The 14,668-nt window shown below is 37.2% G+C and overlaps 2 protein-coding genes across 4 annotated transcripts in view; one reads left to right on the top strand and one right to left on the bottom strand.

Annotated features, from left to right (window-relative positions):
• Positions 1-14,668, bottom strand: part of LOC129451212 (chymotrypsin-like protease CTRL-1) — a 112,580-nt gene that overhangs the window by 28,617 nt on the left and 69,295 nt on the right. The window lies entirely within an intron of this gene.
• os9 (OS9 endoplasmic reticulum lectin) lies at positions 47-13,392 on the top strand. Of its 3 annotated transcripts, none has more exons than XM_055212945.2 (15): positions 47-237; positions 592-768; positions 1,016-1,079; positions 1,659-1,735; positions 3,323-3,421; positions 3,588-3,789; positions 4,282-4,443; positions 5,132-5,235; positions 5,374-5,407; positions 5,527-5,618; positions 8,349-8,579; positions 8,660-8,882; positions 9,349-9,555; positions 10,894-11,003; positions 12,348-13,392. In XM_055212945.2, exons 1-15 carry the CDS (start codon positions 88-90, stop codon positions 12,483-12,485), a joined length of 2,070 nt encoding a protein of 689 aa, XP_055068920.2. In that variant the 5' UTR covers positions 47-87; the 3' UTR covers positions 12,486-13,392. The 3 variants fall into 3 exon arrangements, with proteins under 3 accessions (XP_055068920.2, XP_055068921.2, XP_055068919.2); XM_055212944.2 differs by having other exon boundaries at positions 48-237; positions 5,365-5,407; XM_055212946.2 differs by lacking the exon at positions 9,349-9,555 and having other exon boundaries at positions 5,365-5,407.

Genomic DNA, 14,668 nt, shown 5'->3' with positions numbered 1-14,668 from the left:
ACGTTGTCCAATCCACGTTGCCCGGGGCACGTCTACATGCACCAAAATAAGTCATTTGACAACGCTAGTTAGCGATATGAGAGGACTATGGCTTCCTCCTTGATTAAATGGTTAAGAGGATTATATGTTTATTTCTTAACATGTCTTCTCTCCGTCTCTGCGTTTTTGAATCTAGAAGAATTGAATGAAATGAAATATGGAATACAGATTTTGTCCGACCCCGTTATTATGGGACAGGTAAGATTGTTTTGGGTAAGGCTGCTGCAGCTAGCAGATGTTTGTTTGCTACATACAACTGTTAACGTTAGCTTATGGTTTGAGTGAAGGCAGTCAGTATGTGTATTAAAAGAAGATATTTACCAGCCTACTGTCAATTAGTCTTACAGACTAGTAAAGCTGAGTATAAGTAACAAGTGGTGAAATTGCCTGCTAATGTAAATACAGCTCGCATATGTTTTACTTTTATAACTAAATCCTCAGCTGTGTTTTCGAATTTAAATGAATTTAAATGAGCTAAATGTAACATGTTCGTGGTTCTCGTTTTCTGTTTCCTGTTCTCTGTTTCTGTCATCTTCTCTCTTCTACTTTTAGATGGAAGATGTGATGTTGGTTTCTAACAAATACAAGCAGCTGTATGAGTGTCGTCTGCCAGCGCAGGCAGTGCGCTTTCATCAGGACCCGGTGTCAGAGTCTGACGTGCAGGGCTACAGTGGCCCGGGAGTCCCTGAGCTCCTCAAGCCCATGCAGACTGCACCCTGCCTTGTTAAGGTTAACATTTCCTTAAATCAACATATCACAGTGATATAGCTACATTAAACACTACTGGATATGCACCACTACTCATTGGATATGAATGACTAATGATATCAATCACAAATGAGAAAATTTAGAGAAAGCATCATGTTGCATTTAGTATCCCCATTTTCAAATGTCTCTTTATATCCAAAAATTCATTCCTTTGCCACAAACAACTTGTCACAGGGACCCATGGACTTTGTTTTTTATCTGTTTATAGACCAAAGATTGGTGGACTTATGAATTTTGCTATGGGAAGCACGTCAGGCAATACCACTTAGAAGGTACTGTATATGAAATAATTCATATTTTATATATAATGTAATATAATACAATATAATATAATATTATAATTTTATATATATATATATATTATAGCTGTGTGCTTAAATGTTTAAAATTATTTATGTAGACAAAAATATAATGATATAATTTATAACAAAACAAAAATTTATTTAAAAAAGTGGTTTTGGTTTATGTTGTATGCTTTAGTCCGAAAATAATTCCTATAATTACATTAGTGGTGTTACATAATTTTGATTGGTTACCTATTATTTTAAAATGTGGAAAAATATTCATAAGGATTGAGTAAGTAACTTTTTAATGATTCATTTTAGCTTTTCTTAATAAAATTGTTTTATGTGTGATTTGACTCTTAAATATCTAAATATAACTGAAGCTTTCACACATTTTAGTTTAATGCTTTTTATAAAATGTAGTTGTAATCTTACTGTTATTCTTTTTCCTTTGGCCTTTGAACTTTAAATGGCATGTTTTCAAATGAATTGCTAATGTGATAAAATGCTACCGAGGTGTTTTTATGTTAGATTTTTCAAATGCACTTTCATGTCTTTGCCTTTTAGATTCGGAGATCAAAGGAGATGTGCTTTTTTTGGGATATTATCATTCAGAATTTGACTGGACTAATGAAACGGCCAAGGTAAAGTCAGATGGTCCCCTTCTCATTGCTTTTTGTGTAGAGAGCAGACATACTGTATACAGCCATAACATTATGACCACCTGCCTAATTTTGTGTAGGCCCCCCTTCTGCCACCAAAACAGCCCTGACCCGTTGAGGCATGGACTTCACCAGACCTTTCTATCAGAACCAGAATTCACTTTTTCAGCAGTTTCAGCTACAGTAGATCGTCTGTTGGATCGGACCATACGGGCCAACCTTCGCTTCCCATGTGACCCTGTTTCCAGTTCATCGCTTTTCCTGGAATACTTTTGATAGGTACCGACCACTGCAGACTGGGAACAAAAAAAGGGCCAAAAAAGCAAGGGCCTAATTGTGATGGGTCAGAGCATCTCCAGAACTGCAGCGTTTGTGGGGTGTTCACGGTCTGCAGTGGTCAATACCTATCAAAAGTGGTCCAAGGAACGAAAAGCGATGAACCGGCGGCAGGGTCATGGGCGGCCAAGGCTTATGGGTGGCAAAGGCTCATTGATGCATGTGGGGAGCAAAGGTTGGCCAGTGTGGTCCGATCCAACAGACAAGCTACTGTAGCTGAAATTGCTTAAAAAGTGAATGCTGGATTTGATAGAAAGGTCTAGTGGAGTACATGCCTCGATGGGTCAGGGCTGTTTTGGTGGCAAAAGGGGGATGTTAAAGGAATAGTCTACTCATTTTCAATATTAAAATATGTTATTACCTTAACTAAGAATTGTTGATACATCCCTCTATCATCTGTGTGCGTGCACGTAAGCGCTGGAGCGCGCTGCGACGCTTTGATAGCATTTAGCTTAGCCCCATTCATTCAATGCTACCATTTAGAGATAAAGTTAGAAGTGACCAAACACATCAACGTTTTTCCTATTTAAGACGAGTAGTTATACGAGCAAGTTTGGTGGTACAAAATAAAACGTAGCGCTTTTCTAAGCGGATTTAAAAGAGGAACTATATTTTATGGCGTAATAGCACTTTTGGGAGTACTTCGACTCGCCTGAAAAGTCCGCTCCCCTTCTCACTCTCATAATGGGAGAAGGAGGGTGTTACTGCGCCGAGTCGAAGTACTCCCAAAAGTGCTATTACGCCATAAAATATAGTTCCTCTTTTAAATCCGCTTAGAAAAGCTTTACGTTTTATTTTGTACCACCAAACTTGCTCGTATAACTACTCGTCTTAAATAGGAAAAACGTTGATGTGTTTGGTCACTTCTAACTTTATCTCTAAATGGTACCATTGAATGAATGGGGCTAAGCTAAATGCTATCGAAGCGTCGCAGCGCACTCCAGCGCTTACGTGCATGCACACAGATGATAGAGGGATGTATCAACAATTCTTAGTTAAGGTAATAACATATTTTAATATTGAAAATGAGTAGACTATTCCTTTAATGTTATGGGTGATCGGTGTATATACTATATATAAAATATTAGTTGTGCCCACTTCATATCTCAAATATATAAATTAAATTAATTTATTTCTGTTTGAAATTATGGGAAAAAATGTATAATTGTTTTTACCGATTTACTTTTGTTGGAGTTTGTGCAGTTTTAAATTCTATCTTCTTCGTTTCTTTAGGCATCTAAGCACCATAAACTGAAGAGGTACCACAGTCAGTCATATGTCAACGGCTCTAAATGTGACCTGAATGGCAACCCCAGAGAGACAGAAGTTCGAGTAAGAGAGCACACACATTCGCACCTGCTTTTCAGGCCATGTAGAAAAGTTTACTATTTAGGTCAATGTGATGTTATTAATGTCTTCCTGAGAACAGCAAAAAGATCTTATAGGCATGTAGTGTTCAATTATGAGTGATCCAATAAATGTGCTTGCTTTTAAACAGTTCCTGTGCGAGGAGGGCTCTAGTGATTTTATTGCACGGGTGGACGAACCACAGTCCTGTCGATACGTTCTGACAGTGCACACTTCACGTACATGCCAGCACCCCCAATTACGTCCACCATCCACTGCCAAGCCACAGGGCATTGTGTGCCAACCTGCACTCAGCGCCCAGCAGTACATGGACTACGTCAAGGCCCAAGTCTGTAAGTTGAAGCGACGATAAATAAAATAAAATTGTATTCATAATACAACAAGGGTCTCCATGATCACAATAACAGGTTTCTGGTTGCTGTGATGAAAAGAAGCAGAGACATTATTACTGCTGCTTTGCACAGCAGGGTCAGCTGAAATCCAGCCTACCTTAACTTGATGCATTTTAATAGTTGATTGGCAGTTTAACTGCTGTAGAGAAACGTTGCACAAATTTAGCTTGGACTCTGATTACATGTAAGAATTAGACTGTGAGCTTTAATCAGAGTTGACTGATTTTCATGATAGATACATTGTTCCTTTGTCTACTTATTCTATTCTTGGAAATAAATGTCCCGACTGTGGAAGTGATGCCCTTGGAGATGAGGTCTCCAAGGATGCAATTAGCCAACATTTAATCATATACTGTCCTCTAATTGATGCATTATTTTTAGCACTTGGACATCTGTCTTTGTATCTGTCTCTCATGCTCTTTCTTTTATCAGCTGACACGAAACGTAAAGTGGAGCAAATCTCAGAGGAGCTTAGGAACCTGGATGAAATTCTGTCAAAGGATGAAAAGAATAAGGGATTGCAGGACGACAAAACAGATGAGGAGTTGGAAGTTCATTCGGATGAACCTCCGGTTTCAGGCTCGGAGACCAAAGGTAAGCATCCAGGCATTACGTGCTTGAAGAGCCAGCGCTGCTATTATTGATGTTCATGCTTGCACATATGAGCATAAAACAAATTTCTGAACTTCAGGTGTACAGAGCCAGCAAAGAATTAATTGTCATTTCCCTATATAGGTTAACTATAATAGACCTGATATAGTTTGGCTATAAGTAACCCACTTCTAGCCAATTGATGAGTTATGCATCTGTATTAGGGATGAACCGATAGGATTTTTTTGGGCCGATACCGATTTAAACACACAACTTCTGGCCGATGCCGATACCGATATTAAACACTTGTATACAATACTATACAGCTGGTCTATTAGCTAGTTTATTTCTGCATCAAATTATTTTAACTGAACATGGATTGGATCTAATTAACATTCAACTGACCAACATAATAAGAGAGGCACAAATTAAGCTAAAACAAATATAATAAGACAACATGACAACCCTCAAAGGTGGTTTTAGCTATTCAGCATTTATTTTATTAACAACATTAACTCATTTTTTACATATAATGGATTTCTTTATGCAATTAATTAATAAACAATTGGTATCGGCCTTTCTCGTGCTATTGCCGGTATGCCGATGGTTTCAAATTCATCAAATATCGGCCGATTAATATCGGCGGCCGATACATCGGTGCATCACTAATCTGTATTTGTATTCATTGTAGAAGTAGCTGACAGGGACTCGGTAAGTGAAGAACCAGAAGACAAGGATTTCTGGGAGGGAGTTACCAAACCACCCAGCACAAAGTCAAGCACATCAGATTCAGAGGTACAGCCATTTTCAGTTTTGCAAACCACATACACCTTCCACTGCCTTTACACCTGTGCAGTGTAGTCAAGGTATCTCTGTAAAACTGTCAAGTTATTTAGAGGAACTAATCATGTCCATCTTTTACAGACCCATCAGGAGACTCAGGAAAGCCCGCTGCATGATAATGACTGTAAGGAAATTTATTTAAATGCATAACTTAATATTTTGAATTCAATAAAACTCTATTTTAAAGAAGTGTTTGTTACATACTAATTATTCACCTTCTTCTCCTTCTCGATATTTGCCCAGTATTTGGGGAGGAAAAGTTTAATTTTAAAATCATCACGGACCCAGCAGACCTGATGAAGTTTGTACAACACCTTAAAGAAAGCAACCAAAAGGTAAGCAGGTGCTGGAGACATCAGGGATCATTTTTGCTTTTGCCACTAGAGGGCAGCTTGCACTTTGATGGGGAGCAGGTGTTTGGGATAGGCATCAGTTTTTGTCACTAAAGCACTATTCGGTCGGGATTAGTTTTCCAAACAATGTTTGAGTTTCAACGTGTCCCCCAGGAGGTCTGTGATTTTATGTACCGATTCGGACGGGATTAAAATGATGCAGGCTATTCCAGAGATGGGAGTGTCTGTTTCATGAATTTTGGCGTTGCAGAAGAGCACGTGCTCTGGATACGCGTGTTTGTAATGTTTAATATTTAGCTTTAAATGTAAAATTATGACAGAAAATGTCATTTATTAATTTAATTTTAACAAATCAAAATAAAATATACAAATCCTACTAAAGTAACATTAGCCTACGTGTTTTATATAACTGTCTGCTTATAATAAACAATAAGAAATGAAGAAATAATGACTAATAACAATTTATTATCTTTATTAATTAACATTACCATTTCGGAGTTTCTTATAACGTTAATGATATTACAGTGGCCAGTCTTAACAGTGTTTGATATTCAGCTCGTCTTGATTTAATTATTTTATTTTGCCGAATGCGAAAAAACATCCATATCTGAATGAATGGGACTCAGGAAATACAATATGCAAAAGATATTGCGGGCAAACACAGACATTTGCATTCGGACGGGATTAAGTTTCTCAGAGGACCTCTGAGTTCGGCGGAAAAACAGTAGGTAAATTGCTCTGGAATTTTTACGGAGGTCGTCAGAGAAAAACACAGACATGGCCGATTCGTACGGGATTAAAAACACAGAGGACATCTGAGAAGCACGATTTTCTCAGACGTCCCCCTGTAAAACTAATCCCGTCCGAATAGGGCTATAAAGCCCGGTGCACACTGTGAGATTTTAGCCACGATTTAGCTGTCTGGGAAAAATTTTGAAACCCTAAAAGATTCCTGGAATCCTAAGCTAAAATCTGCTGATTAACGACAGCAGATTAGCTGATTATCCTCCGACAAAATTCTGTCAGTGTCAGAAATTTTGAGACACAATCCTTCTGTGTGACATTTCCCTACGACAACCAAAAGATGCATAGAACCCGATGATGCAATTAGTGTGACAACAACAAACCAACGCAGACAAATGTCGAAAACAGCCAGGTGGACATATGCGCTGGAAATACAAATGCCAGGTTCTTGTCTCCTTTGTTTTTTCTTTGTTTTTTTTTTGCTCGAGACAAGGCATGATTAAAATGAACGCTAGATGTCGTTTCGGTTTGCTAGCCTTCGCTTCAGCGTGTGTTTTCGCCCAGCCGTCGCGATTAATGTTGTAAAACTACGGATGCGTCCGATTTTTAAAAGTCTTTAAACTCGTACCGTCTGACGTTGATGAAAAAATGAGATCATACAGTGTGACATGGATATAATTACAGTCTTGATAGCACAGTGTGGCAAGCAACAATCCTAAAGGACTATTTAAAGGGACACTCCACTTTTTTTGAAAAATATGCTCATTTTTCAGCTCCCCTAGAATTAAACATTTGATTTTTACCTTTTAGAATCCATTCAGCTGATCTCCAGGTCTGATGGTACCATTTTAGCATAGTTTAGTATAATCCATTAATCTGATTAGACATTTATATCCAAAATAACCAAAGAGTTTCGATATTTTTCCTATTTAAAACTTCACTCTTTTGTAGTGAGCCATTTTACAGCAGCAAAGTCCTTGATTATTACGCCAGAATGAGAGTATAGTTCCAAGCCATATCTGCTTAGAAAATCATAACTTTTAATTTTCTGTCGATCTTAGTACACGATGTAACTACAGAAGAGTCAAGTTTTAAATAGGAAAAATATTGAAACTCTTTGTTTGTTTGTTTTTGCGCGATGCTAATGGTCTAATCAGATTCAATGGATTATGCTAAGCTATGCTAAAAGTGGTACCATCAGACCTGGAGATCAGCTGAATGGTTTCCAAAATAGTAAAAATGTTTAACTCTAGGGGAGCTGGAAAATGAGCATATTTTTTTTAAAAAGTGGAGTGTCCCTTTAAAATCGCACAGCTTAAGTTCTCCAAACTGGAGTTATTGAGACATGTAAATATTTCTTACTACAGAGATGTTATTAGGCAATACATATTTATAAATGACCCATTAAAAAAAACTTTATCCAAAAATTAAGCTTTAATCTTCATTTACATCTAATACAAGATATTTTGATAAAGGATGCTAAGCACACAGTTGATGGTACCCATTGACTTGACTTCCATAGATTTGTGATTTCTACTATGGAAGTCAATTGATAGCGTTAACTGTGTATGTTACCATAATTTATCAAAATATCTTATTTTGTGTTCAACAGAATTAAGAAACTAATACAGGTTTTAAACAACATAAAGGTGAATAAATGATGCCAGGATTTTTGGGTGAACTGTCCCTTTAAATCATTGTTTTGTTTTTTGGCTATTGGCTAAAAATGAAGAACATTACCCTGCCACCATGAATTATTTCATATACTTTCACAATCTCATTTTTCACAAGCTAAGAGACCATCCTACATTTCATTCACTGCTAAAATTGACATAACAGTTGTAAAAATAAGTATTTTACTTTTTTAGATGCTTGCTTGCTTGGTATGTTATACTGGACATTATCTACTCTGCTCATTTAATATTTACATCATCATTCATTGAAAAACCATGTCTGTTTAATGTTCAGAATAGGAAAGCTGAACTGGAAAAAGAGAGCCAGCAATCATCTCAGAGCGGACAGGAGGAGGGAAAAAAACAGACGACAGCAGAAAAGGAGGTGGAGGAAGAGGAAGGAGACGAAGATGAAAGATTGCTGCAGGAGTTTGAGGAAGAGATGGCTGATGTCACCGTTCCCTCCGCCAAGATAGAAGAGATTAAAGAGGAGATGCAGAAAGAGTTTGACAACATCATAGAGGAAGTATGGAAGCTTTATAGCTCACATTCAAATTAGGGACAAATATAGCCGTGAATTTCCATGTATTGTGGACTTTTTTCCAGGCCCAGCAAGAGTTGGAGAATGAAGGTCTTAAGGGGGAGTTTGATCGCTCACAGGCTACACAAACTCTTGAGAACACATTGGGGAAGCTTCTGGACCGTCTGGAGGACAAAAACGAGGTTGAAACAGAAAAAAACACAGACCTGCATGAAAACACACAGTCTTCGCATGCAAAAGAGAAAGACTCTTCACCCGGCAACCCAAATCTGGTTCCCAAAACACCAGGTAATAATAGCAAATGAATGCTGAGTGAACAGATGCATGAATGAACGGATGGCAGAATGAATGGTTCATTAAATTGCATGTAACATCTTTGCAGCCCGGGTATTTAGAGACCAGCATTTAATCATATAATAAAGTGTAATAAATATAAATAAGTCCATGTATTATGTATATTATACTGTGCAGTGTCCCCAAAAAGTCTTTTTTTTTCAGCATTACATTAACAATCACATTAGCTATGGACATGTTCTTCATGTTAAGGGACCAGAAAGTGTCCCAATCTTTTTATTTTTTATAGGTTTAGAACCACTATATCTTTTATAAAAAAATATGAAATCATTGTCACCCTGTCGTGCACCTCTCATTGAACCATTGACACTGCTAGAGAGACTGTAACGTGTACAACGGGGAGAGAAAATTTTCCGCTGTATTCGCGGTAACCTCCCCTTTTCTCTGTCTCTCACCCAAGCTGAAGCGGGCAACAGTGGTGAGGTAAAAGTCAGGGTGACTAAGTATAATGTGGGCGGAGGTGTGGCTGCAGGAGCAGTTACCGGGGGCAATGATGATGATGAGGGGGGTGTGAAGGTGAAGGAACTGGGCGAGGGCGACCCCCAGTGGCATCAGATTCAGGAAGTGGTCAGAGAGCAGCTAGAAAGAGCCGGCATCAAGGCCGAAGGTAGGCCAGCACACACACTTTAAGTATTCCTGTTTGCCTGTGTGTGTCTTTGTGAGTGAGGCAAAGACCTAAACTTTACTTCTGAATCTTTGAAAAATGTTTTTCTGCCTGGGCCTTTCTCTTGGGTGATTCATTGGTCATTTTCTTTAACAAAAACATAACAACGTCAATCATTTATGCTTTTCTTCTCTTTGAAGCTACTAATTTTTTTTAAAAAAAGGGACATTCCACTTTTTTTGAAAAATGTGCTCGTTTTCCGGCTCCCCTGGTGTTGAACATTTGATTCTTGCCGTTTTGGAGTCCATTCGGCTGATCTCCGGGTCTGGCGCTGGCACTTTTGGCGTGGCTTGGCACGGTCCATTGAATCTGATTGGACCATTAGCATCGAGCTAAAAAATAAGCAAAAGTTTTTCGATATTTTTCCTATTTAAAACTTGACTCTTCTGTAGTTACATCGTGTACTCGTGTTATCTCAAACTGGCGTAATGATCAGTGGCTTTGCTGATGTGGCATGGCTGCAGCGGGTGTAGTGATATTGCGCACTGACTTTTTTTGGGCAGTGCGTGGTATCGCTGTGCCTGCTGCAGTCATGTTGCATCGGCGAAGTCATTGATTATTGCGCCAAAGTGAGAGTATAGTTCATTTATCTGCCTAGAAAATTGGGGAAAATTTTAATTTTCCGTCGGTCTTAGTACACGATGTAACTACAGAAGAGTCAAGTTTTAAAAGGAAAAAGTGTCGAAACTCTTTGGTTATTTTTTGGCGCAATGCTGGTGGTCTGGTCAGATTTAGTGGATTGTGCTGGGCTATGCTAAACGTGGTGGCGCCACACCCGAAGATCAGCTGAATGGATTCTAAAGCGATAAGAATCAAATGTTTAACTCTAGGGGAGCTGGAAAATAAGCATATTTTCAAAAAAAGTGGAATGTCTCTTTAAGGGCACTTCAAAAAAGGGATATATTATTATCTTTTTAGGAAACTACAATCTTATGTTTTCCCCTTGATGCTGGCTTTTGCATGATAATTCACTGTAGAAAAAGTTGAGGAGTTCTTTGTCGGTCTTAATAATGACATGAACATAATACATTTTAGTAGCATTATTAACAAGGTTTAGCATTGTTACATTGTTTTTCTCAGCACAGGGTGTTGCTCTGGTTTTTCAGGTTTCAGCCGTCATAACATTTTCTGCATGCATTCATCCTATTACTACATCTTTCGTGTGTGTGTGTGTGAGAGAGATAATTGAATCATTATTTGTTTTTCTTTTTGTAAACGTGTGGCACTAGTTTAGATTACAACACTTGTGTTAATGACTAAGTATTTGAGCATGTTTTTCAGGCAAGATTGAGGTGAAGATTTTAAGACATAAGACAGCGGAGGAACCAGAAGATCAATGGCTTACAGAGGAGGATACAAAATCATTTAGAGAGCTTCTCATCAATCTTCTGGTAGATAAATGTACACACAGTTATGCAAGTGCGACATGTAAATCGTAAAGCTGTCAAATGTAATGCATTTAAAATAATTACAAAGTTAACTGACGCCTGTTATATTTAGATAAAATGTTTAATGTTGTCTCAACAACAGTGATGTAGTAAAAAAACAGGTTTCTTTTGTTTTTGAAAAATATCACGTGCACAAGATAATGCTCTCAAAAAGATCCACGTTTATATTGATCCACAAAAATGACTAAACAGGCTGTTTCACGTGTGCCAGACCAGTAGGGGATGTTAACTAACCAGTTTTGAAAGAACAATATAACTCACTAGAAAATGTCATGTTGTGCTGTTGAGTGTCAGAATAGGAAGATGTCCTTCATTTTTATAGTATACGTTCGTCGAAGACACCATTTGAAGATAAACGCAGGTGTTTATGTTTGCAATAAGCCCTTAAAAGGACAGACTGGAGTGATGAAATTCATTCATTTGGAAATCTTTTAATAATTATAATAGAAAATAATTAAAGATATCCAGTGTTCTGTCAAAGTCTGATCTCTCTCTGTGTTTCTTATAGCGTTTTCATCACGTTAAGTTTATAATTTATTTAGAAGGATTAAAGATTTGAATGAGTTCATAATATCACCATTTATTAAATATTTTATAATTTTTCCATTTTCTATTACTTCTTTTTACCTTATATCTTATACTATGTCTTCCTGTTTGTTCTAAAATTATTATGTTTACATACTTAATAAATATATAAATATAACACACACACACATACACACGCGTGATTTAAAGTGTTATTAAAATATAAACAGGCCTATACAAATTAATTTGAATGTAAACATAATAGTTTTATAATAGTTTTAGAGCAAACACGTAGGCTATAAATATAAGGAAGAAATAATAGAAAACAGGAAAATAATGAAATATTTAATAAATGATAAAATACATTATAGTATATTTGCTCTTAGCCTATATGTACTTTAGCGAATAAAAATAATTGATTTACCAATAAAGAACAATACATATACATTACATACATGGACACATATCAGTAGCCAAGCCATTTAAACTTTTAATTTATCTAAAAAATAAACATAACGTGGTGAAAATGCTAAAAGAAACATTACACTAAAGGGACACATAGGGAAAACAGAACACCAGATCCATAAAAATCACAGTTTAATCACCATTTTAGGCCCGCCTACATACTACACAGTTTACAGTCTTTGTGATGTGTTTCAGCAATCATTCTTAACATTTATAGAAACCGTTTCAAGATTGACTTTTACAGGGAGTGTATTACTAAATAAGCTCATTTCTTGTGTTCTGTCTCTTTGTTTGCAGACTGGAGGCACAGAGGAAGTATATAAAGAACAGAAGAGGCAACAAGAATTAGAAAATAACTACAGATTTGTGTGGGGGGAAAAACAGGACGAGAGCCAGTCGAAAGGAAACAGCGATTCTGATGAAGCAGATTTCTGAGGCCTCTTCTTTCCAATTCTTTGGACATTGAAATAGACTTGAAACAAGCAGCTGTCTGTGTGCTAGTTTAGTTCATCATCAACGATTCATGTGGCATCACAACTAACCTGCTCCTCTGGATTGTTTCAATCATGTGAAACTTTTGATAAGTTCAGCCCACTGCCGTGATGTCCCTCCTGCTTTCTATTTTTTCGAACAAATATACAAATCACTTTCATTCTGTGTCCATTCATCTTCATATTTGAGTTATACTGGGGAATTTTTTTTTTTACGAAAATTTACCAATGCTTTTTAAATCTGTGTGTGACATAAACTGTGAAAGAATGATGTCCTGTCACACATACTATCTATTGTTTAATGATATAGTCATTATTCCAAGGCAGTTTTGGCCTGTCCTAATGACTAGAAAAATAGAGCGAAACTTTAAAAAATGTTGTCAAGAAAATCTGCATATAAGAAATGCTGTTATTTAGACCTAATGCCTGTTTCTGGCACCTTAAATTACAGAGTAACATTGAATTTTAGTTGGTTTTTTTGTTTTTTTGCACATTGGACTGAAAAGAGTTTGGCCACATGCTCACATCAGCAATTTATAGGAAGTAGACATTGGGATATATTGGGAATAAATTGGGACATTTATTCGGAAACTTAGCTCCAGCTTCCATGTTCCTGGCATTTAAGGGCTCTTTTGTTGTAACCTTTCTGAATGACTGGTTTGTTAGATTGTAAATAATGTTGCTTCAGTGTCTGAATTGTTGATAATTTAAGGAATGATTTCAGTTTCTCATGTAAGCACACTTGACCTCTTTGTGAAGGGTTGGACGTGGTTGAAGCTGCTGTAAGCGTTTTTAAATTTAGCTTTTCTACCCATAAATGTCATTTGAAATAAAAGTATTGGGAAATTACAGACTGTTACAATGCTTGCCTATGTAAACAGTAATATAAAAATCGAAATATGACAGAATTACACGTTTACATCGTGGTACGCAGTTGTTCACGAGTTGTTTTGGCGTTTAAAGTAGGGGAAACCTGTGGCCGGTTGCATAAACAGCTGTATAGTAAAGACTGTGTCTTAAGAACTAGTTGATCGATTTTGACAAATCCACATTTTTTTATGTAACACTTAAAACTCTTAACACTTAACACTTAGACTACCCTGCTAAAAAACAGCATTCCCGTGCTGGTTTGGTGCTGGATTGGCTGGTGGTCATCAGCATACCAGCACCAAAACACAACATATGCCGGTCTTGCTGGTGTGCTGATGACCACCAGCTGGTCCAGCACCATACCAGCATGGGAATTATGTTGGTTTTACCAGCCGGGTAGTGTCAGAAGTTTATGCAACCAGCCAATGTAAACACAGAAATCGCTTACGGCAGCTTATGTTAATGTGAAACACAATAGGAACATGTACATATTTGTTTTATTGAAGAGGCATTCTCCAGAAATTCCCATGGACAAATAGTTATAAAATTAAATTAATGAATGGAAGGAACACTTTGGTTCCTACAGTAAATACATCAGCTGTTTGTTTAATGATTAAACACTGTCTTGTTATACGTTAAAGCCATTGCCCCATGTTACATCATCAAACAAATTGCTTTTAATTTCTTTTGTTACACTATAACAAGTTTTAATGCAAACATGTTACGAGATAAAGGAAATAATATATTCATAGACGGAGTTTCGCGTTTGTGCTTGGGGGGCACCTATAGACCTGCAAACAAGGATATAGCAAAACATTTTCAGAGTAGCAAGAGGTGGCTTCATGGTTTTAAATAAGGTTTAAATGAATTCAAACTATTTTAACCTTAAGTTAATTAGTCTACCTATTACAAAATTAAATTTGTATATTTCCCTACTGAAAAATCCAGCAAAGACCAGCATAAGCTGGTAGCTGGTTTAAGCTGGTCCAACCAGCCTGGCAAAGCTGGTCAAGCTGGTGGGTCAGCTGCTCTTCCAGCATGACCAGCTAAGTCCAGCTAAACCAACCTAAAAAGTTACCAAAACACAGCTAGACCAGCTTAAAAAGTGACCAATACACAGCTAGACCAGCTTGCAATACCATCTAAAACCAAGCTGGGAGACCAGCTAAAACCAGCTCACCAGCTTAAGCTGGTTTTTACAGTAGGGGCAATAATAGCTCAGACAAAATCATAATTACATCTGGTCTGCCCCCCAAA

Source organism: Misgurnus anguillicaudatus, chromosome 8 (genome assembly GCF_027580225.2).
Source record: "Misgurnus anguillicaudatus chromosome 8, ASM2758022v2, whole genome shotgun sequence".
Taxonomy (NCBI): Eukaryota; Metazoa; Chordata; class Actinopteri; order Cypriniformes; family Cobitidae; genus Misgurnus; species Misgurnus anguillicaudatus.
The sequence above is the reverse complement of the archived record's forward strand: the minus strand, read 5'-3'. Positions and strand labels throughout refer to the sequence as shown.